The following is a 23,613-nucleotide window of genomic DNA, read 5'->3' as shown; positions in this document are numbered from 1 at the left end:
AGCCCTGCAGCAGCCCTGCAGCAGCCCTGCAGCCAGCCCAGCTGCAGCCAGCCCTGCAGCCAGCCCTGCAGCCAGCCCAGCTGTAGCCCTGCAGCCCTGCAGCCAGCCCTGCAGCAGCCCTGCAGCAGCCCTGCAGCCAGCCCTGCAGCAGCCCTGCAGCAGCCCTGCAGCCAGCCCTGCAGCATCCCTGCAGCCAGCCCTGCAGCCAGCCCTGCAGCCAGCCCTGCAGCAGCCCTGCAGCAGCCCTGCAGCCAGCCCAGCTGCAGCCAGGGGTCCTGGGCAGCCAGGCCCAGCCCTGGGCTCTGCTGCTCGGTGCCACACAACCGGGATGCTGCTGGACACCCTCAGCACAGGCAGGGATAGAAACCCCACCTGCCTCTTGTGCTTCAGACTTTGTGCTCTCCCAACTTGCCTGTTGCCTCTGCAGAATGCTGTGGACATCCTGGGCTTCAGCCCTGATGAGAAGGTGGGGATCTACAAGCTGACAGGGGCTGTCATGCACTACGGGAACATGAAATTCAAGCAGAAGCAGCGGGAGGAGCAGGCGGAGCCTGATGGCACTGAAGGTAGAGCTGCTTGCAGAGTTTGCTTGTGAACTGCACCAGCAGAGAGTCAGCAACCACACCCCACAGAGTGCCCAACACTTTGAGAACTATTTTCCTTTGGAGAAACTAATTTTTTTAAAGATTGTTTCAAGTTTCACAAAGCCAGGGATTTAATTTATGCTCTACATGGAAACAGAAAGACATAAAACTTAAGCATTGCTGCAGCCCTTCAGACACAGGCACAGGATTCTGTAGCAGCTGAGACATTGCCTTTAGAGCAAGGGAATATTCTCCATGAGACTGGAGAGGAGTTTCTCTTGATAATAAATGCATTTGATTTGTGCTAAAAGTAGGCTCCTTGTAACAGAAACTTCCCAGAGGACCAGGACAATTTTCTTTGTCTTTACTGTGCTCATTTGCTGTTTCTGATCCTAGTGGCTGACAAGGCTGGCTACCTGATGGGTCTGAATTCTGCTGATTTGCTCAAGGCTTTATGCTATCCCAGGGTGAAAGTTGGGAATGAATATGTAACTAAAGGGCAAAATGTCCAACAGGTACATAAACAGCTCAGCAGCTTTTCAATTTCTTCAGAGTGTTCTTTCAGCTTTAACTCAACATTTGTTATTGCCATGGCTGTGCTCCTTACAGGTGTACAATTCTGTGGGTGCATTGGCTAAATCAGTGTATGAGAAGATGTTCCTGTGGATGGTTGTTCGCATCAACCAACAGCTGGACACAAAACAGCCCAGACAGCATTTCATCGGTGTCCTGGACATTGCTGGCTTTGAGATCTTTGATGTGAGTTATTGTAGGTTATTGCTCACTGAGGACTGCTTGAAATTAACTGGAATTTTTCTCGTATTTTGAATTTGTAGTTCAACAGCCTGGAGCAGCTGTGCATCAACTTCACCAATGAGAAACTGCAACAGTTCTTCAACCACCACATGTTCGTGCTGGAGCAGGAGGAGTACAAGAAGGAGGGGATTGAATGGGAGTTCATTGACTTTGGCATGGACCTGGCTGCCTGCATTGAGCTCATTGAGAAGGTGGGAAAAAATCTTTACATTGTAGAGAGTACATTTCTTTTATGATCATTTATTTTAGTTCAGTTGTTCTGATAAAATGATGCATTACTATTGAATTACCTTCTCACATAAAAATAGGCAGCTTACAAAACCAAAGCTTTTGGAACAACAGGTTGTCTCTGCACAAATGGTTTCCTGAACAATGTGGCTGGGGTGGAAGGGAGAATGCCTACACAATGTTAAATTGATGATTTTAACAACAGCCTTTAAACAGTGAGGTGAACAGTGAGGAGCAGTAATGGCTCCCCTCCCCACCACTTTGTGTATTCTTATTTCTCCCAGCCCATGGGCATCTTCTCCATCCTGGAAGAGGAGTGCATGTTCCCCAAGGCAACTGACACCTCTTTCAAGAACAAGCTCTATGACCAGCACCTGGGCAAGTGCAGCAGCTTCCAGAAGCCCAAGCCTGGCAAAGGCAAGGCTGAAGCCCACTTCTCCCTGGTGCACTACGCTGGCACAGTGGACTACAACATCTCTGGCTGGCTTGACAAGAACAAGGACCCTCTGAATGAAACTGTCGTGGGGTTGTACCAGAAATCATCCTTGAAGCTGCTGTCCTTCCTTTTTTCTAATTATTCTGGTGCAGAAACAGGTAAGTGCTTTTGCAATGATGGCCAATAAGGCAAAAATCAACTGAAGCCTCCTTCTGCTTCTCCTCCCAGTGGTAGAGTCAAGGCTACCAGCCCCTAAGGTGACCTCACTCTTGTGTGCATCCAGATATGCCAAAACTAAGACACCAACACGCAGAACTGTTGGAAACACCACATTTATGTGCTGCAGAGAAGTAAAGCACAGCAAGTCCAAACCCAAGTGACAGGAGGTTCACAATTCCTGACTGTTGTGAATCATCTGCATGCTTACTCAGCCACTGGACAGGGGCCAAATAAATGTGCAAAGTGCAAGGATTTTAGTCTTTGTAGACAGAGTTTTGTTTCTTGAAGGGAACTGGAAGAACTAAAAGGAGACCATGGAACAATTTCATATCCAATTGAGCAGTCCTGGTGTTGTGATGAAAAAAGAGACAGAGAATAAATTCAGAAGTCCCCTATAAGTCTTGATTTAATTGGCTTCATGGTATAGCAACTATGGAAAGACATTGAGCTTGGACTTGTATTCCTGAGACTAAAATTTGCTTCCTGCCATAACTCAGAATAGAACTGTATTCTTCACCTGGAGTACTGGATTAGGAGCTTTTTCTATAGAAGACTTCCCTGCACTGATAAATGGATGCCTGGTGCTGAGTCACATTTTTGAGGTCATTCACCTGATTAAAAAAAAAAAAAGTAAATGGGGTTTGTGTAACAATGAAAGCAATATGTGACCAGCAGCACAGAGTGCACTGTGAGGAAACTTAGGTCAGGCCACACTGTTCCATACCAGCAACTTAAATCTTGCATTTGAGATCAAATATCCCACACACTGATCAACAGCTACCTAGCAGCAGTTCACTAAACTCTCAGGGGACAGTGTGTCAGTATTTAAAATGAAGTCTTTTATTGGTCCATGGCCAAAGGAAGAGGAAGCCTACAAAATGTATTGCATATTCTAACTGTTCCCATCTACTTCTCCCAAGGTGATAGTGCTGGTGGTGGTGGCAAGAAGGGGGCTAAGAAGAAGGGGGGCTCTTTCCAGACAGTGTCTGCTGTGTTCAGGGTATGTGAATTTCTTTTTACATGATCCATGCTGCCATGAAATGATCTGAGGGCTGGCACACCTATCCTATAAAAACAGCTGAGAGAGTTAGGGTTGTTCACCCTGAGGAAGAGAAGATTCCAGGCACACCTTATTCTGATTTTTCAATCCATAAAAGGGGGCTTATCAGAAAGCCAGAAAAATACTTTTTATCAGGACCTGTAGTGACAGAACAAAAGGCAATGATTTTAAACTGGAAGAGGGTAGATTTAAATTGGAAATAAGAAAAATAATTTTTCACTCTGAGGGTGGGGAGGCCCTGGCACAGGTTGCCTGGAGAAGCTGTGGTTGCCCAATCCCTGGGAAGTGTTCATGGCCAGGTTGGACAGGGCTTGGAGCAACCTGAAGTGGGACAGGGATGCTGGGCTTGATGACCTTCAAAGGGTTCCTTCAAATCAAACCATTCTGTGATTCTATATTTCCCTGAATTTAAATAAGAATGCAAAAGCTTTGTAGCTTGAAGCTGAAACCCTTGTTCCATTCTGCCCCAGGAAAACCTGAACAAGTTGATGACTAACCTGAGGAGCACCCATCCTCACTTTGTGCGTTGCCTGATTCCTAACGAGACCAAGACACCTGGTAAGTCCACACTTATGTTCTGAAGACATGGGACTGACAGGAATTGGCCTGTTAAGCTTCCACATCAACTTCCCAAATAGCTCCCTCTGCACGTGAAGTCCTTCTGGGGGTTGGCCTGCAAGACAGTAACAAGGGGAACTTTTTTGTGTTGTCTACTGTGACCAAAAAAATTTGAGTATTATATGGTCCACAAGAGTTACCCATCTTTGCTTAATGTGAGTACAGAACTGAAGGTGATAAAGACGGGTTTGATTACAGCTGATAAAATTGTCTGTTGTGGGTAACAGCGTTAGGAAATCCCTTGTCTGGATGGCACTACACTACCCTGTGCCACCTTTGCCTACATCCAGTGAGGAGGCTGATGCTGTTGAAGATTTTTCAGTTGGTATCTTAAAGTACCACCCTGCCATTTTTTGGGAAATGTGGCCTAATGCCTTCTCACAAGCACTGCTGGCCCTTGCATTCTTAGTAAAGCTCACTGATGCAACTCTCCACAACTTAAATGAACTGAAGGCATGGTCTGTCAGTACTTCCTGCATCTTTAATCGAGAGCTGCTTGAATAAAAAAATAATAATAAAAAAAAATAAAAAGAGATAATTCTGAAATGCTAATGCATATGAAGATTCCTTGGGCTAAAAATGGAATCATGATGGATGTATTTTGTTCAAGGTGCAATGGACCATTACCTGGTGATGCATCAGCTGCGGTGCAATGGGGTTCTAGAAGGCATCCGGATTTGCAGGAAGGGGTTTCCAAGCAGGATCCTTTATGCAGACTTTAAACAACGGTGGGTCCTCAGTTATTACTCACTGCCTGTTAGGAAAGGGCCTCAGTAGCACAGAGCTCAGGTGACATTCTGGTGACACCACAGAGAGACACTTTCCCAGTCAGACCAGATTAGTGGCAGTGCAGGGAACCAAGTCATTAATAGTCATTGGAGGTCACTCCAGTGTTTCCCCCTCTGACCAGACCAGAGATTTCTCGACACATCAGAACCAGCATAATTTCTAAACTGAAGCCAATGCCTGATGATTCAGAGATGCAGAACACTTGCAGTGTAATGACTAAGGTGCCATTAAGGAATATTCTTTGAAGTCTTCCAGTGTACAGATACAAAGTCAATCCACATGAGCCTCCTCACAGCGCTCTCTCTCTGGCCTGTGTCCTGTGCCTTTTCTTATTCATCTTTAAAATGGTGACAACTCAAATGGTTCATGTGGGCTCAGCTGCCACAGAGTGCTCAATCAGAACTGTCTGCTGTTATAGTTAAATGTATAGTTATAGCTAAATGTTATAGTTGTTATAGTTAAATATAGCCTCCATGCTGCACTGGTGTGAAAAAGACCCAAGATCTCTCTGAAAATGTCCTGCAACCTGGTGTTCAGTAAGGGATTAGCTGGTCTCAATTGTCAAATTTTAATCTGAAGTGACAGTGGAAGGAATCCATCCATAATGGCCATGGCCCAGAACCACAAAGTGCTTTAGGAATGATAATGGAAGCCAAAAATAGAGAATAAAATCACTGCACTATGATCACTGTCGTAATTTTACATATTCTTTTTCAAGGTAGACTTGAGAATAAGAAGTGGTCCAGTGTAGAGTCACACATCCCCACTGATGTATCTGAAGAAACCCCTTTAGAAGGATTAGATGGTCCAATAACACAGGATTACCTTAATCATTTAGCTACCTTGCAAAATGCTAAGACTGCTGTTAGCACTTCCAGATTAATACCAGGTCATTTTCAATCCAGTGCTACAACTTGTAGAGACTGAGCTGTGCAAGATCTGCATTCCCTTTGGAATATAGCTGATCTTTGTCTTTTTAATTGAAGTTTTAATTAATCTTCAACTCTAATTTGAGTGGCATTCCTTTGATCAATAAAACAAGCTGAGAAGAGGCTGACAAGTTTTATGTTCTTCCTATTTCCTGGACCTGCAGAGACTCCAGTATGTGCCATAGTTTTGTATGTGACAGCACACTGTGTTGTTACACAACCAACAGATTCCTCTAAAGAGTGGATGTGTCCCCTTTTCATCCTGTTTTGTTAACCAAACAACACTGTCTATGTTCAGATGACACATTCAGCTGCTTTCTAACAGCTCCATGTTCCTGTATTTCATGATATAGAATGGATCCTATTTTCCTCACCCTCTTTCCAACCAGTTTTTGCCACCTGTTTCACCACAGGTACAAGATCCTTAATGCCTCAGCCATTCCAGAAGGCCAATTCATTGACAGCAAAAAGGCTTCAGAAAAGCTTCTTTCCTCCATTGATGTTGACCACAACCAGTATAAATTTGGCCACACCAAGGTAAAGTCCTTGTGGAAGAGTAGGTATAATTAAGCAAAATATTTTGTTTTTTGAAAGTATTTCTTGCATAAATCAGTCTTCATGGTGATTGTAAACAGAGTACACCACTAGCAAGGAGGAGTGCAGACAATTTGTGTGGTTCTTGTGTGAGGGGCAGCCCTGGGAACACCATAGTACCTGAATGACCCAGCCTCGCTGCAACTAGATTTTCTTCTGCTTCTTTCTCATGGCCAGTTGAACATATTTGTATCAGTGCAGGTTAGATGGGCTCAGACAAGTTTGGATAGTCCTGATATTCAGGGGATTTAAGCACGCAAAGTCTGTCTGGAGTACCCAAAGCAGTGTCAGGTGAGAGATTGTTCTGTGGTCAGCACAGTGAGTGCTATCACTGCACACAAAACCATTGCCTACATTACTGAACAGACACAGAATCACAGAATGGGTTGGGTTGGAAGGGTCCTTAAAGATAATCTGGTTCCCATGGGCAGGGACACCTTCCATTTTCCCAGGTTGCTCCTAGCCCTGTCCAACCTGGCCTTGGACACTTCCAGAGATGAGCTAAAATTTCCATAAACTACACTGGAGCAGACATCAAATAACACTGCAATAATACAATTAGATCATACACAGAGTGACTTGTCATGAATCACAGGAACACTGAGGATTTGATACTGACAGAAAATTTTTCTAGATCTTAAACCTTTCCCCTGCAGGCATTTTTCTTAAACTACCTTGTACTACCTTGCATGAGCTGTCAATGGCAATGTTTCTGCCTAAGCCTCAAGCTGTTTGACCCTTTTTTATGCTCTAGGTCTTCTTCAAGGCAGGTCTCTTGGGACTCCTTGAAGAGATGAGAGATGAGAAGCTTGTGAGCCTCATCACTTGTACACAAGCTATGTGCAGAGGGTACCTCATGAGAACTGAGTTTAAGAAGATGAATGAAAGAAGGTAATGTAAGAAAACACCAGCAACTGCACTGTGTCAGACCAAAGGTCCATCAATGTAATATATTGTCCCAGGCAAAAAGCTGTCCTTGGGAAGAGCCTTAGAAATTATTGGGGTGCAGAGCAAGTACAAACAATCAGCTTCCTCCTGACAGTCTCACAAATTCTGGAAGCAGCTGTATAGCAATGGGACCACGCAGAATATGATAATTGGTATTTAACAAGGAACCTTTTCTCCAAGAATACACTCATTGTTTTCAGCCTTTAAAGAATCTTGTGACAGAGACAGCCAGCTGAACAAGGGCTAAGGTTTTGTTATCATCAAATGGATCACATTGATTTTGTAAGGAATGACATATGATCACTCTCTGCTCTCCCTGTCTTTAATTTCCTTCCCTGGCTCCATCATCTAAGATGAACAATCCTAGCTTGTACAGAGAAGTACTCCATACTTTCAATTATTCCATATCCCCTTCAGCTTTTCATTCATCCCCTTGGAGATGGGATGAATCATTCAAAATTCAGAGTTCAGGAGTGACAACACTGGACAAGGCAAGCAAACTTCCTTGCATGTTGTTGACAAGTGAAAGTTTTAGGGGGAGCAAGACTTGCATAAATGTTCAGGACACTCTGCCAAACAATTGTTTTATTTGTAATACTCTGCAGCTCAGGTGTTTCCTGAGCCAGACATAGTTTCTAAGAATTAATAACTCTCCCTGGATTTCTCTGCAAGGAATTGTCTAACGTCCCTTTGAACTATGGGCATTAACAATATCCTTCTGCATCCAATTCCATAAAAATGTTTCCTTATTTTTTCAGTTTCTGTCTTAATAATTTCTAATATAGTATTTGCTATTTGAGTGACTCAAAAAGCATCAAGATGGTTTTGTCAATAACCACAGTTGACATTAACTGCCAGATTTGTAGTCTTAGCAGCAGCACTTCAACAATATCAGTTTTCACTCTGGTATTTACCTGAGCACTTGCATTTTCCTTGAGACTGAGGGAAGTCTTAGAGATTCCCAGTCAACACACCAGAGAAGTCTGTCTGGTTTGTAATATTTTTCCCTTGTATATTCAGACAATAGATATTATTCAAGATACTGAACCAGCCCTTCTGCAGTAAGGGCCCTCGAAATGACACTTTAATAAAAGCGAGGGAGAAGAGGGAAAAAAGTCTCTTGCAAAAGTTCTTGGGGTAAATGCTGATGGTGTGTAGCAAATAATCAGAGCATGCTTTCAGTTCTTGCCACTCTCATAAATTGGTTTCCTGTTTTTTCAGAGAATCTATTTATATCATCCAGTACAACATTCGTGCATTCATGAATGTCAAACACTGGCCATGGATGAAGCTGTACTTCAAGATCAAGCCCTTGCTGAAGAGTGCAGAGTCTGAGAAGGAAATGGCCAACATGAAGGAAGAGTTTGAGAAAACCAAGGAAGAGCTTGCAAAGTCTGAGGCAAAGCGGAAGGAGCTGGAGGAGAAAATGGTGGCCTTGGTGCAGGAGAAAAATGACCTGCAGCTCCAGGTTCAGTCTGTGAGTAAGCTCCATTTTCAGATTCACTCCACCTCCTCTTACTCTGCTGCTCTTTTTCTCCTCTTTTCCATTGTCCTCTATAAACAGACATGGAATGGGGACAAAGCCTCCACTGCTTTGTGTCTGGCCTTGTCCCTTACACCTGAGCAAGGTGCAAAGCCTACACCAAACATTAACACCAGTAAGAATGCAGGAAGCTCCAGCGCTGTCACCACTGGAAGAATCAGACATTTCACAGTGTCTATAATGTGCTCCTCACTGTGGTGTCTGATTCTGGATGAAATGTAGGCTGTTTCCACATCTGCTGCCATTATAATACAGAGCCAGGGCAGGGGTGCTTTTCTGTCAGAGGCAGGACTGAGACTGTGGGAACTGCTTTTCTCTGGAATACAGCCAGAGACTGAAATTGCACCTGCCAGGTTCTAAAAGGTAATAAAATATTACATGGCCAAGAGCAGTCTAGTGCAAGTGGACTTGTCACTTGTTGCCATGTGCTTTCAAATCAGTTTAGTTTTTAAAAAAAATTGTATTGTTTCACTCACCAAGGGTCTTAACTGCGTTTTGTCATTTTTATGATAAATATAATGTGCCTTCAATGTATTCTGATAGGAGAGTGAAAATCTAGCTGATGCTGAAGAGAGATGTGAAGGACTCATTAAAAGTAAAATCCAGCTAGAAGCTAAAATTAAAGAATTAAATGAAAGACTGGAGGATGAAGAGGAGACAAATGCTGAACTGACAGCAAAGAAGAGGAAACTCGAAGATGAGTGCTCGGAACTGAAGAAAGATATTGATGATCTTGAAATGACTCTGGCCAAAGTGGAAAAGGAGAAGCATGCAACAGAGAATAAGGTGACAGAGGAATCAGGGAATTATTCTTCCCCAGACAGTGCTCCCATACAACCTGGCAAAGTAATGTAGCCACTTATAACTTCTATGAATAGAAGTGAAATGTGTCCTATGCATAGGAGAGAGGTATTTTCACTTAATCAATCAGCTGATAGAATTTTTTCTCTTAAGGTTCTTTGTCATGCCATCATGGTTTGTTTCACTTTTAAGGAAAATTTAGCATATTTTTGGCTATGCTTAACGTTTAATCATCTCTTTTTAAAGAACCTGACTTGCTGAGAAATTACAGCAGTTTTCATAGCAAATATACTCAGGAAAGACATTCCTTGAGCAAGAGCAACTCAGAGGGCTTTTGTAAATCCCAATGGGAAAAACTTTCAGAGGCAAGTGAAGATCTAGCACATTTCACTATAAAGTTTAGTAGGACAGGGGTGGGGATCAAAAACAACTAAAGAATTCCTACCACTGCAGGACCAGAGAGATGAGACTCTCAGGCATGATATATGCTGCTGCCCTCATTGCAATTAATATAAATAGTCTGCAGAGAGCATTTTGACTTCATCCATGCAAGGTTTTGCAAGGATGGAGCCACTGTGTTCTCAGTCTGCCACTTCTCACCCTCATGGGATGGATGCTGGCTGTCTGACAGGTAAAGAATCTCACTGAAGAGATGGCAGCTCTGGATGAAAACATTTCTAAACTCACCAAGGAGAAAAAGGCCCTCCAGGAAGCCCACCAGCAGACACTGGATGACTTGCAAGTTGAGGAAGACAAAGTCAGCACCCTCTCCAAAGCCAAGACCAAGCTGGAGCAGCAAGTGGATGATGTAAGAAGTTTTTGAGTTGTGTATACCTAGGCTGTGACAGATTGCAGTGGACTGGAAATCTGCAGTTCAGAGTATAAGCAACACCTAAAGCAGACAAGCTTTTATTTTTTTTTTTTGGCTCTGATAATTTTAGCCAAAAAAATCTCTGCTAATTGACAGGAAATTGTGGAATCCAGCACATCTTTCATGTCTGTATGGGACATTTCAGCACTGTTGACTTTTGTGATCTGATTTAACCCATTAGCTGAAGCAGGAGACCTGTGGCTATTTGAAGGTTGCTGCAGAGTTATTTGTGTGTGCATATACTCCAGGAAGTTATAAATACTGCAAATTTGTGTATATTTAGCAGTCTATATGCTAGGAACTGCAGCTACTGCAAAAATTTAATTTCTGTTTTCCCAAAAACTGGTATTTCAACTATGCACAGCCAAGCTGTGGACAGTTCAGTGTCTGAAACAAAATCACCATGGCAGCTCTGGTCTCACAGTGAGAGTGCAACACACGTGGAGATGCCCTGATTATTTCCTCTATTAATCAATTTCCAACTTAGTTAGATTTTTAAATCAAGAATAGTTACTTTCAAAGTATAATTTATGTATTTCAAAGTATGTTTTATCTGTTTTAGCTTGAAGGATCTCTGGAACAAGAGAAGAAGCTGAGAATGGACCTTGAGAGAGCAAAGAGAAAACTAGAGGGTGATCTGAAAATGTCTCAGGATTCCATCATGGATCTGGAAAATGATAAGCAACAAATGGATGAAAGGCTAAAAAAGTATTACACTGACTTCTTATGCTCTGAATTCTGAATTTCATATTTTATCTTAACCACATTGAATTTGCCTTCTTCTTCTTTGACAGAAAGGATTTTGAAATTAGCCAGTTGCAAAGTAAAATTGAGGATGAGCAGGCTCAAAGTTCTCAGCATCAAAAGAAAATTAAGGAGATTCAGGTAAAGTCTAGGAGTTATTAATGATTTTAGTTGAAAGCACAAATTTCTTAGAATTAACTGGTATTTATTTTTAGACCATTCGACAAAAATATTTTCCCTCACATAAATAAAATTATTAATAGGGGACTCAGGGAGCTCTTCCCATCTCAGGGCACTTTTACAGAAACTCTGGCCCCTAATCTTACATGACTATGTAGGAAATTTCTTACATGAACATTGTGGCAGGCTTTGAAATTGCCACAGATGTGCAGCCACTGAGAATCACTTTTCTAAGAAAACAATAGAATGTGACTTAATATGTCATGATGAGGACAAAGATCACCTCCTAAATGCAGAACCAGGAGGACAGCTCTCTTCAGTGCTATTATCCCATGATTGTTCCTCTTGAAGTTCTTTCCATCCTGTTTGCTGATGGAGAAAGGACAGTGCTTTGTTCTGACCTGACTTCTAGGAAATTTCTTAGAAATTCACATTCCTTTATATTTTCCAGTGACACCCCCTCTATTTCTTCAGGAAAGTGCAATTCTAAAGCCTTCACACAATAATAAATCCATTCTGAGGTATAACATACAGGATCAGATTTTACACTCACTATTGTTCCAAAACTGAGTATTACCTGTCCTAGGGCACAATACAGTGAAATTTCTGCTGGTACTTCTGTTTTTATGCTTGTATTAATGGATGTGAATGTTTGCTCCTTATTCCTTACTGATAATTTTAAATCTGTCCTTTCAAAAGTCTTCTCTTAACCAATTAACTCTCATAGGCTCGGATAGAGGAACTGGAGGAGGAAATTGAGGCTGAACGTGCTATCCGTGCCAAGTCTGAAAAGCAGAGAGTCGACCTGTCCAGGGAGCTGGAGGAGATCAGCGAGCGGCTGGAGGAAGCAGGAGGGGCCACAGCAGCTCAGGTGGAGATGAACAAGAAGCGTGAGGCAGAGTTCCAGAAGATGCGGCGGGACCTGGAAGAGGCCACGCTGCAGCACGAAGCCACGGCTGCCGCCCTGCGCAAGAAGCACGCGGACAGCACCGCTGAGCTGGGGGAGCAGATCGACAACCTGCAACGTGTGAAGCAGAAGCTGGAGAAGGAGAAGAGTGAGCTGAAGATGGAGATTGATGACTTGGCCAGTAACATGGAATCTGTCTCCAAAGCCAAGGTTTGTACAGGAAGAAGGATTTCTCATGTTAGCATTGCACTTCTGAACAATGCAATGAACGCAGGGATGTTTTTTATCTCTTCACAGAGCAATCTGGAAAAAATGTGCCGAGCTCTTGAAGACCAGTTCAGTGAAGTCAGAGCCAAAGATGATGAACATGTGCGGCTAATTAATGATTTGAACACACAGAAATCACGCCTACAGACTGAGAATGGTATGTCCCTTGATGAAATGTATTACTCCAGTCAAGTACTTAAATATGCTGCCTGAATGCCCGTGTGTCTTGTAACATATTCATCACTCGGTGATCTGAACAAAATTCAGAATGTAGGATCTCCTCCTGGTGGCAATCATAGAAACTTACCCAAGGAAACACAAAACCAAACCAGGAGTACTGTCAGTCAAAATGAACATGTGAGTTTGTGGTCGGTTTGTCTTCTTTCCTTTGATGCCAGCACGGCATTTCTCTTCAACAGCTTTTCCCATCGGTGGGAATGCAATTACTGCTCTCCCTTCAATTTACCACTTTATGTCTTGTGATCACTTTCCACATGGCTACCTGCTCTCATTCATTTATTTTATGTCTTGTATCTAAGAAAATCGACTTTTTCTGGTTAGGTGAACTTACTCGGCAACTGGAGGAGAAGGAGTCCTTGATTTCTCAGCTAACTCGAGGCAAACATACTTTCACTCAGCAGACTGAAGAGCTGAAAAGACAACTGGAGGAAGAAAATAAGGTGACTTGGTTTCATTTGGAACAACAAATTTTAAAATAAATCAATGCGATAAAAAGAATAAATGAGATTTCTCCTCAGAGAAGAGACATCAGAATAGTGAAAATTTTGAACTTTGCCTTGGAATACTAGACAGAGTGGAGGCATTAAAAATTAAATAAGCAAGTCAGTTTATGCCCTTCTCATCATGCATTCTAAAGATCAAAAACATGAGCGAAATGAAGGAAAGCAGCTCTATGCCCACAGGCAAAGCAAACAGCAGCAGCCAGCAAAAGGAAATAAAGCAGGAGTGCTTGCACTTTGTCTGTTGGTGGATTTATTTTGCCTCTGCCTGAAACACCTGGTGCAGATGTGTTTGAGTATTGTTATCCCAGACGAAATGGGCAAGCACCTGACCCTGCTTAACAACATCAAGCCTGAAACCCAGAATCCCTCACATTCTTCATTTTGTTCCTTCTATTCCTCTAGCAACTGTAGCACATGGACAGGCAGATATGAATATTTTATCAGACTACAGGAAAAATAACCAGTCACAAATTATTTGTGTTCTGACAACTTGTTTAATTTTAACTACCAAGGCCAAGAACGCCCTGGCCCACGCCCTGCAGTCCGCTCGCCATGACTGTGACTTGCTCCGGGAACAATATGAGGAGGAGCAGGAGGCCAAGGGGGAGCTGCAGAGAGCCCTGTCCAAGGCCAACAGCGAGGTGGCTCAGTGGAGAACCAAATACGAGACAGACGCCATTCAGCGCACGGAGGAGCTCGAGGAGGCCAAGTATGTGGAGGGATGGCTTGGAGAAAGTAGAAGGATATTTAAGTGGAATGAGTGAAGAACTGAAGGAAAGCAGAATATGTTTGTAGTGGTAATATGCAGAGCAGTGTGCTTTTTAATGTATTAGAAGTGAAAAGGGGAGTGAGTAGATATTTAAAAGAGAAGTACGTGTGGAGGCTTAGGGCTGTCTACATAAAGGAGAATTCCAGTGCATTAAGTTCATCATAGTAGTTGAAAGAGCACATTCTTTACACTGTCAGTATTGAAAGCATATTTCATGTGGTCCCTCTCCACATTGGTACAGCTCATACTTGGTGCACATTCTCCCAGTCTATGCATCACTTCAGAGTGCTGTGCCACCCCAGGCTCCGAGCACCACAGCACTATATATTGCTCTCTCTGCCCATCTTCCCCATTCTAACTCCTTTCATGTTCATTTCCTGAGAAGGTCAGAATTTTCTATTTCTCAGTGCTAAATGTCCCATCCCGCAGGAAGAAGCTGGCCCAGCGCCTGCAGGAGTCAGAGGAGCAGATTGAGGCTGTCAATGCAAAGTGTGCTTCACTGGAGAAGACAAAGCAGAAACTGCAGGGGGAAGTGGACGACCTCATGATTGATGTGGAGAGGTCACATGCAGTCTGTGCAGCATTCGATAAAAAGCAGAGGAACTTTGACAAGGTTTGTTCAAAAGACCATGCCAGACCTAAACATCATTAGCTATTTGATAGGACAAGACAAATTCTGAAATGACCGAAGTTCTTTACTCACAGTAAAAGAAATTGCATTTTACCCAAAGCAAAGTTATGATAAGGACGCCATAGAGGGAAATATGGTAATGATAAAGCCACTGTGTGAGTAACCCCAGGTGACCACAGCAAATAATAAAGCAGCCTTCTGATAATTTTAAGAAGCATGAAGTTTTCACAAGGGAGACTGCTCAAACAGCCTGAGTACTCACATGCAAGCTAACAAGCCCTGGTGCTAGTCTGCCAGTCCAGCCTTGGGGTTAGGCAGAGCCTCAAACTCATTTCAGCCTTCAATGCTCTTACTGAAGGATCTGCACTGTTGGATCAAGTGATGCTGCACAGCCCTGTGTTCTGGCCTATCCTGGTGTGAGTGAAAAGGCTGTGCTAAAAAGGGATCTTACAGGTCTGTGGTATCAAACTGAGGAGAGAATTGGTAGAAAATGACCTTTCTTTGTGGGCTTAGTCCAGGACCACTGGCTCCTGTAACACCATCAAGTCTCTCATATCCAGACCTATCATTCATATCATTTATATCCAGACATATCATTCAGACCAACTACATTATGTTCGGGCTGGTGTCAAACCAGACTCCTTCCTGACAGCCTGGGGCATGCACTAGTGTTGACTGAAGAGGCAAATTTAAGTAGATCCCACCAAAACAACCAGAGTATGCATCACAGGGAGTTATTGTCACAGGCAGAGTACAACAGCAAAGGGCTGTTAGGCTAGGCCAGGCTTCTTGGGTTCTTGTCACATAAAGGTGCAGAGATGGAGTGTTTCAGAACAGGTCATTCTTCTCCTGTCACTCCAGATCCTGGCTGAATGGAAGCAGAAGTACCAGGAGAGTCAGACTGAGCTGGAGGCTGCCCAGAAGGAGTCTCGTGCTCTCAGCACTGAGATCTTCCGGATGAAGAACGCCTATGAGGAAATGCTTGACCAGGCTGAGACTGTCAGACGGGAGAACAAGAACCTCCAGCGTAAGTTCACGTGTCTGTCAGCTCAGGTTCACTGTCTGCCCTTAGATGCTTCCACATTTCTGGACTACCAGAGCTCTGCCTCTTCCCAGGGTTTTGTTCCTTATGATTTTCCCACAAAGGTGGTGACTTTCTTCCCTGTTCAGCTGATTATAAAGTCACCTGCAAGCACACACTTTCATCTCTGCAGCATCCTGCTTCCTCAGGATGTTCCCCCTTCTTCAAACCATCATAATCCCTTGCATGGATAAGGACCAAGTTAACTGAATAGGCAGAAATTATGATGATACTCAGTGTTTTCAGACTGCTTCAGTCACTGCCACTGGAAAAAATCTGGAGGGCTGTTGTCTGTCTCCTGATTATTGGAGGATTGTGCAGCTGTGGCACAATGGATTAGCATTTAATAAGCAAACTAATTATAGAAAGGAAATACAATTCAGATCCTTTTTGCGAACTGAATGATCACTGGGGATTATCTAAGCATAAAGAAATCAATCAAACATGACTGTCTCTGGAGATGTAATTTCACTACCCAGAGGAAGTTGACATTTTTTTCCTGAGCTCACTTCAGTTGGTCCCTCTCATTTTCAAATTGCACACTGAACTGGAATGTGCAGGTTATCAGAAATAAAGATTGCACACAAGACAAGATGTAGTATTTCTTCTTGCTGTTACATCCCATGACACCAGAGTCTCTTTTGTCACTCCCATTGCCAAAGAGCAATTGCAGGTGCCACTGATCACACTGTCTGAGAGGAGCTGAGTATGTGTTTTCTGGTTGCAGAGGAAATTTCTGATCTGACTGAACAGATTGCTGAGTCTGGAAAAGCAAATCATGGGCTGGAAAAAGCAAAGAAGCAAATTGAGCAAGAAAAGTGTGACCTACAAGCAGCATTAGAAGAAGCAGAGGCAAGTGTCCTCAGTCAGGGGCTTGCTTTTAGAGAAATCACAAATGGAGAAAATTTGGGTATATATTTTATATTCCTGCTTATCCTGAAACTGTCACAAAAATGCAGAAAGAGAGCACAGACAGACCAAAAAGCACAGGGACTGCTCCCCTGCCATACCAATGTGCCATACCTTGCTGTGCTATCATCACAAAAACCCCTCAGCCCCAGTCTAAAATTGAGCTCATTTGGCACTATCTGTTTGAATTTGCTCCCAAGGAAGACTGAAAAAAAGTCACCAGCATTTCAAAACTCTGGCAGTTTTGTTTTCTAGTCAAATTAAGAAAGGATGTTTCCAGAGAAGGTCAAATCCATACTTAAAAGTTTTCTCAACGTCACCTCCTGCTCAAAGCAAGATGAATGCTGAAGAGAATTGAGGCAACATTTCTTCAGTTCCACCACTTTCCATCAACAGGAGTCAGTAACAGGTTGAAAGGGGAGCCAGTTCACAGGACACAGGTTCTGATGAACATTGAGAGGTTGCTGGGGATCTGCTGAATCTCACACTACACTGGTGCACTGTCACACACTGCTGGCACAGGCTGCATACTGGGTCTCACAATTCCATGATTCCTGTCTTCCTTACTCTCTTTGGCTACCCCTCAGCTCCCCATTACTTTAAACCTTACTTTTTTTGTCAATCCATGCCAGATTGTAGCTCCTTCTGTTCTATATCTTCCCTGACTGCCTCTTGGAAAAGATTTTATTATTACTTCTGTATAACCACATATGATTCTCCACAAAATATCTTTGTGAGCACTTCATGAGCTGCCCATGGTATACTCTCAAACACAGAGACACAGAATTAACTTAGCTTGTACAGGATCCCTAGAAGTCTTTAGTCAACTTCCTGGTGAAAGAAGGGCAAATTTTGCACTTACATTAGGTTGCTCAAAGCCTTGTCTAAGTGGTTTTTAAAATTTTCATGGATGGGGATTTCAGAGTATTGCTGGACAACCTTTTCCAGTGCAACATCGTTCTCAGGGTAAAACATTTTATCCCTATATGCAGGATTTTCCCTGTATTGACTTTTGACAGACCTTTTGTCTTTTGTTGTCCACCACCAAGAAAAGCCTCACTTTATTTTCTCATTAACTCCTCTTAGGTAGAAAAATAATTGTAAAACAACTGGCACATCTCTAGATCTCACTAAATGGGTGGGCAGTAGGAGCAAGAGTTATTGTAATCATATAATCCATTTACTCTAATTTATGCATCTAAATATGGTCAGTCTGATCCTGAATTAGTCTCATAGGCTCATTCTAGAGTCCAAAAGGAGAATCAGGCATCTCTGGAAAATATGTTTTAAAAGGGATGCCAGGGCTACATCAACAGTTTTATTCTCTGCATGTGCTTATTTCTGTCCACTGGGTGCAAAGACCCAGCTTCAGGCTTTTCCTTGGTACTACATCTGAAGCTGGAGGACACCAGAGGGAACGAAATGAGTACCAGAGGGGAAGGTTGTGTGAAAGGGCAACTTGCCCCCACAGTCACTGGGGTGGGACAAAGCAGAAATCAGCAGGGAGATGCAAGAGAAGGCAGGCTGCTTCTGAGCAGGAGGCTTGGCTGTCCTGTTTAATATTTCCACATGATGTGTTGTGTCTCTAGTGTCACCACAGCCTTCAGTGCCCAGACCCTGTGGTATCTGAGGCATTTTCCCAAGGAATATTATTCCTAAATTTAATATCTAGCTGGGGTACAATGAGTATGGAACAGCAGTCAGATTTTTCAGTGCTTGGTCTTCTCTAAAGGTCCATGGTAAATAGGGATTATTTTTAATAATCCCTAAGGCAAATACACCTGCCCTCCCAGCTGCAAAGGGTCACATTTCTGCATGGGTGTTTCCCAGCAATGGACAATACAGAGACAAATTATGATGTTTCAACCTTGACAGGGCTCTTTAGAGCATGAAGAGGGGAAAATCTTACGTGTCCAGCTGGAGCTGAACCAGGTGAAGTCAGATGTTGACAGAAGGACTGCAGAGAAAGATGAGGAAATTCAACAGCTGAAGAGGAATCACCAGAGGGTGTTAGAGTCTATGCAAACCATGCTGGATGCTGAGGTCAGAAGCAGAAATGATGCTTTGAGGCTGAAAAAGAAGATGGAAGGAGACCTGAACGACATGGAAATACAGCTGAGCCATGCCAACTGCCAGGCAGCAGAGACACAGAAGCACCTTAAAGCTGTGCAGGGGCAGCTCAAGGTAGGCACCACAAGGCTACTGTCCCGTGGGTCTCTGCCATTCCCTTTCCTTGCTTCTGGGTTCACAACAAGTGCTTTCACCTTTTAAGGATTCCCAGCTCCATTTAGATGATGCCTTGAGAGAGAATGATGACCTGAAAGAGCAGCTTGCTATAGCAGAGCGCAGGAACAGTCTGATGACAACAGAAATGGAGGAGATGCGAGCTGCCATGGAGCAGACCGAGCGAGCCCGCAGGGTTTCCGAGCAGGAGCTGACGGATGCCAGTGAGAGAGTGCAGCTGCTCCACTCACAGGTACTCAGCATCTCCTGGAGATCACTGCAAATGAAGTGGGAGTGGCACAAATGAGGTGGGTGTGGCACAAATGAGGTGGGCGTGGCAGAAATGAGGTGGGCGTGGCAGAAATGAGGTGAAACTGGCAGAAATGAGGTGGGAATGGCACAAATAGGGTGGGAGTGGCACAAAGGAGGTGGGAGTGGCTCAAACAAGGTCAAAATGGCACAAACAAGGTGAAAATGGCACAAATGAGGTGGGAGTGTCACAAACAAGGTCAAAATGGCACAAACGAGGTGAAAATGGCACAAATGAGGTGGGAGTGTCACAAACAAGGTCAAAATGGCACAAACCAGGTTAAAATAGCACAAACAAGGTCAAAATGGCACAAACAAGGTGGGAATGACCTGTCTATCCCCAACAGAACACAAGCCTCCTCAACACCAAGAAGAGACTGGAAGTGGACATAACTCATTTACAGACTGAAGTTGAAGACAGTATTCAGGAAGCCAGAAATGCAGAGGAGAAAGCAAAGAAGGCAATCACAGATGTGAGTCCTCTTGCTTGCCTCCCTTCCATTTTGTACTAGTCACTTTTTTTGTGTGCCATTTTGCACAGTCACTTTCACACTTCAGAAAGGCAGCAATCAGATGGAGGAGAAGCAATTCTTCAACAGAAAATATCTGAGACACACAGTCCCTCCCACATGGGCCTCATGCAGCCATTGCTCTGCTCCTTGTCACAGAAGACTCCTTCAGAAAGGGTCCTCGTGTCCTGCTAGGTGTCTATATTGAAAAGGCATTTTCTCTCCCCTTCTCTGTACCTATTCACTTTTGCTTCCAGAGTAAATGTAATAGGCAGGATAGAACAGATGGTGGCAAAACTGTAATAGAAAAAGAGTAGTTTCAAACAAAGGCGTGTCTAGACAAAGCACAGAAAAGCCAAAATTAAGGCTAAAATCGTACACAATTCTATACAAATGCTAGGCATGTAAGAAAGAAAAAGAGGATAAAAAGGTTTCATTTAAATGAGGCTACAGGTTCCACATTATCAGAAGTAACAATACCTGGGACCATCTAGGAAGGGTGAAAAATTAAACAGAAAACGGTGACACAATTCCATTAAATCCTGGTGCACCAGTGTTTGGTCCTGACTGCCCACCAGCAGCAGCACTGCAGGATCCCTGATCTCTGCTCTGTCACATTGGTGACAGCTATCTATCCCAGCTTCTGAGGACCTCAGCAGACATAAGCTTTTCAGTGCAGTTTCAGGTCATCTCTCTGGCAAAAACTGCTTAGGAATCTGGCTTTGGCAAATTGCAGCATTAAATAGCCAGATACTCAGTCATGAGGAAGCCCAGAGAGGCAGAGTGCTAGCTGGTAATACTTCAATTTTTTAACTTCTTCAATTTTGACAGACTTAGGAAATAGAAATTTGGTAGCAAGCCATTTGCACGCCTTGATTATTTTTTTTCTTTATATCAACTCTGTTCTCTGAGGTGAAGCAGTTTTAGAAACACAGACTTTGAGAGAGTGATTGTGTTTGTATGACAGAGCCTTAGCACAGCCCTGGGCACTGAGAGTGTGCAGAGTCAGTCACCAGTGTGAAGCTGGGCATTGCCCCCAGGCACCCAGAACTGCTGGATATTTGGGATATTTTTGGATATTGGGATATTTGTAACATCACTGTGCACAAAAACAGGCAGCCATGATGGCAGAAGAGCTGAAGAAGGAGCAGGACACCAGTGCCCACCTGGAGAGGATGAAGAAGAACCTGGACCAGACAGTGAAGGACCTGCAGCACCGTCTGGATGAGGCCGAGCAGCTGGCACTGAAGGGAGGGAAGAAGCAGATCCAGAAGCTGGAGGCCAGGGTATGGTGAAGGCTTGGGTAGATCGAGGTGAAGTTTCTGACAGGGCCCTTGGTTTCTGGAACCTCTTGGGAGGGTGAAAACAGGGAGAGCCACAGGTATTCCCAGCAGGTTTGATGAGAGCTGTGCTGAGTAGCCAAACATTGCACTGTGGTGATGAACTTGAGAGTGACCTCAAAAAAACTGAGTGGGCAAAAATGGGGGCAGATGGAAGTCAGGGAGACCTAGATGGTAATTTTGTCTAGGGAAGAATAGTTTAAGTCATATTTACTAGGGGAGGAAATTGGAACTGGTAATGGACAGACTTCAGAAGCTGTTGAATGTGCAATAGAAGTGAAAACCTAAGAAAGAAAAATTTAAAAATTTCTGGGCTTCATTAGGAAAGGCACTGAGAACAAGACAGAGTTGTACAGCAACACATTGTTGCTACTATATTAGAGTGCAGTTCTGGTCTCTGCAACTCAGAGGATCTGCAAGATAAAGCTTTATCTAAACAAGATTAGGACTCTGCCATTTGGAGAGACCAGCCCATCTTCACCTTTAAAATAAATAAAAATAAATGCTTTACAGAGTGGGCAGTGAAATTCGGAAACCTGCTGCCATGGAAGGCTGTAGAGGCAGCTGGTAAAAGGCTCAAAAAGGGAGCAGAAATGAGCAGGTTTACAGAGGGGCCCAGGCAAAGATATGCCACCTTACATCTCTAATTCAATGCCTGTGGAAGCTGACAAGTGGAAAAGGAACAGAGAGCAGCCAGGTTTCCATGCTGTCCCTAAACAGTATTTGCCACTGCTGCTCCCAAAGATATAAAATGATAGATAAAAAAATGAAACAGATTTTTCCCATTTACCTGTTGAACATTCAAAGTACCTTCCCTTCCCTGTTTCAATTTCTTCTTCTCTGACAGATTTAAGCCTAATTTTGACTACAAATGCTCTAGGTATGCCCAGCTGAGTTCCTTTTATAAACAGCTATGGATTCACACACTGTGTTATCACCAGCAGAACATGGTGAGAATATTTTAGCTGGTCTAGACCCAAGAAGCAGCTTCAGGACACTGCCCTGCTCTGGCCCTTTGTCTGCAGCAGGATCAGCAGCCATTCTTGGTTCTGTGTTCCAGATTAATGAGTTAGAAAATGAGCTTCATTCCGAGCAGAAACGGGGAATAGAATCCCTGAAAGGAGCTCGCAAATACGAGCGGAGGCTGAAGGAGCTCACTTACCAGGTATTGCAAATCCCCTGCCCTCCCACGTGGATCACCTCTGCTCATCCACCAAGGCTGACTCCATTTTCACTTCCTACAGTCTGAAGAAGATAAGAAAAATATTCTTCGGCTCCAGGACCTGGTGGACAAGCTGCAGTTAAAAGTGAAAGCGTACAAGAAACAGGCTGAGGAAGCTGTGAGTGGAGGACTTTTCAGTGGGGAGTCTTTTCAGTGGGGCCTGGGTGGAGATTTCTGAAAGGTGGGGTCCCTAGAGCATTAAAATAATTGAATACTGAGTTTGACATGGCAGCTAAGACCACTGCCTTCGAATATTCTTTATTATGGCTCGCAACAGAGCGGGTGTGGCTGTAGTTATCCTGGACCTGGTGCACTTTGGGAGCCACACAAGGCAGTTTTCCCACCTGGAGCAGAGTGGGGTGATATTCTATCCCCCGAGGCTGTGGCTGGCACTAAACACAAACTCACGGAGTCCTGGCAATGCTGGGCTGTACCTGCGAGGCCAGCACAGGCGACTGTGGCACGGCCGCAGCTGTCAGAGGTGACAGGGCCGTGCCATTTGTGCCACTGCTGTCGGATTTCAGGAGGAACAGGCAAACATCAATCTCTCGCGGTGCCGCAAGGCCCAGCACGAGCTGGAAGAGGCGAAAGAACGAGCGGATATTGCGGAAGGACAGGTTAACAAGCTGAGAGCCAAAAGCCGCGACATGGAGGGCCAGGTGAGCCGGGGGCTGCAGAGGGACCCTTCCTGTGCAGGTGGTGTCACCAAGGTCCCTGCCCAAACAGCCACGGCTGCATTCCTCCCACCCCCACTGGAGTGTCCTCATAAAGAAAAGCCAGGAATTGTCACTTACTCAAAACCCCTGCACTTTGCAAGTTCTTCTGGTGCCCCACAGGAGTCAGACCAAATACAATCAACTCTAAGAATCCAGGTCTTCCAGCACAATTGGGAGATATTACTTCTTCATTATAAAATGGCAGAACAATTGCAATAGCCACAGACCTGAAACAAAACCACAAATAACTCATTTGTTCCAATACCCTCTACATTATCTTCCTTTTTCTGTATTTAGAAATCAGAGAAATGAGGTTCCTGACCCGAGCTGCAGCAGGCTCCCTCCTGATAAAGACTTCTGTGCATCCAGCAGATATCCATTACTTCTTTCTAGTAACCCAGTGTGCATGTGTGTAACTGATATATTTAGCCAAACTTGAGGTGAAGCCATGAGAAATTATATATATATATATCTATATATTTATATATAGATATATAGATATATATATAAAATAAACCTGGGTGATGCTTTAGTGACTATATGGGCTGTTGATTCACTATGAGATTGACAAGTGTGTATCTGTGTGTCTGTCTGTGCGTCCGTGCCTGTCCCTGTCTGTGTGTCCGT

The 23,613-nt window shown here is 43.8% G+C and overlaps 1 protein-coding gene across 1 annotated transcript in view; it reads left to right on the top strand.

The window, feature by feature from the left end:
- LOC107212293 (myosin-13) overlaps positions 1-23,220 on the top strand; it is a 28,239-nt gene extending 5,019 nt beyond the window's left edge. The window contains exons 10-38 of the mRNA XM_033518642.1: positions 428-566; positions 981-1,099; positions 1,194-1,343; positions 1,421-1,591; positions 1,913-2,226; positions 3,211-3,283; positions 3,814-3,901; positions 4,572-4,689; positions 6,093-6,216; positions 7,028-7,164; positions 8,443-8,698; positions 9,308-9,550; positions 10,197-10,373; positions 10,999-11,144; positions 11,231-11,321; positions 12,088-12,477; positions 12,565-12,691; positions 13,096-13,214; positions 13,790-13,986; positions 14,476-14,659; positions 15,539-15,704; positions 16,486-16,610; positions 18,543-18,851; positions 18,940-19,143; positions 19,547-19,672; positions 20,824-20,994; positions 22,109-22,213; positions 22,293-22,388; positions 22,795-23,220. Of these exons, the coding sequence (XP_033374533.1) occupies positions 428-566; positions 981-1,099; positions 1,194-1,343; positions 1,421-1,591; positions 1,913-2,226; positions 3,211-3,283; positions 3,814-3,901; positions 4,572-4,689; positions 6,093-6,216; positions 7,028-7,164; positions 8,443-8,698; positions 9,308-9,550; positions 10,197-10,373; positions 10,999-11,144; positions 11,231-11,321; positions 12,088-12,477; positions 12,565-12,691; positions 13,096-13,214; positions 13,790-13,986; positions 14,476-14,659; positions 15,539-15,704; positions 16,486-16,610; positions 18,543-18,851; positions 18,940-19,143; positions 19,547-19,672; positions 20,824-20,994; positions 22,109-22,213; positions 22,293-22,388; positions 22,795-23,205 (5,076 nt within the window). The 3' untranslated portion in view covers positions 23,206-23,220. The remainder of the gene's footprint in view (positions 1-427; positions 567-980; positions 1,100-1,193; positions 1,344-1,420; positions 1,592-1,912; positions 2,227-3,210; positions 3,284-3,813; positions 3,902-4,571; positions 4,690-6,092; positions 6,217-7,027; positions 7,165-8,442; positions 8,699-9,307; positions 9,551-10,196; positions 10,374-10,998; positions 11,145-11,230; positions 11,322-12,087; positions 12,478-12,564; positions 12,692-13,095; positions 13,215-13,789; positions 13,987-14,475; positions 14,660-15,538; positions 15,705-16,485; positions 16,611-18,542; positions 18,852-18,939; positions 19,144-19,546; positions 19,673-20,823; positions 20,995-22,108; positions 22,214-22,292; positions 22,389-22,794) is intronic.
- Positions 23,221-23,613: the final 393 nt, after the last annotated feature.

Source organism: Parus major, chromosome 18 (genome assembly GCF_001522545.3).
Source record: "Parus major isolate Abel chromosome 18, Parus_major1.1, whole genome shotgun sequence".
NCBI lineage: Eukaryota > Metazoa > Chordata > Aves > Passeriformes > Paridae > Parus > Parus major.
This window is presented reverse-complemented; position numbering and strand designations above follow the sequence as displayed.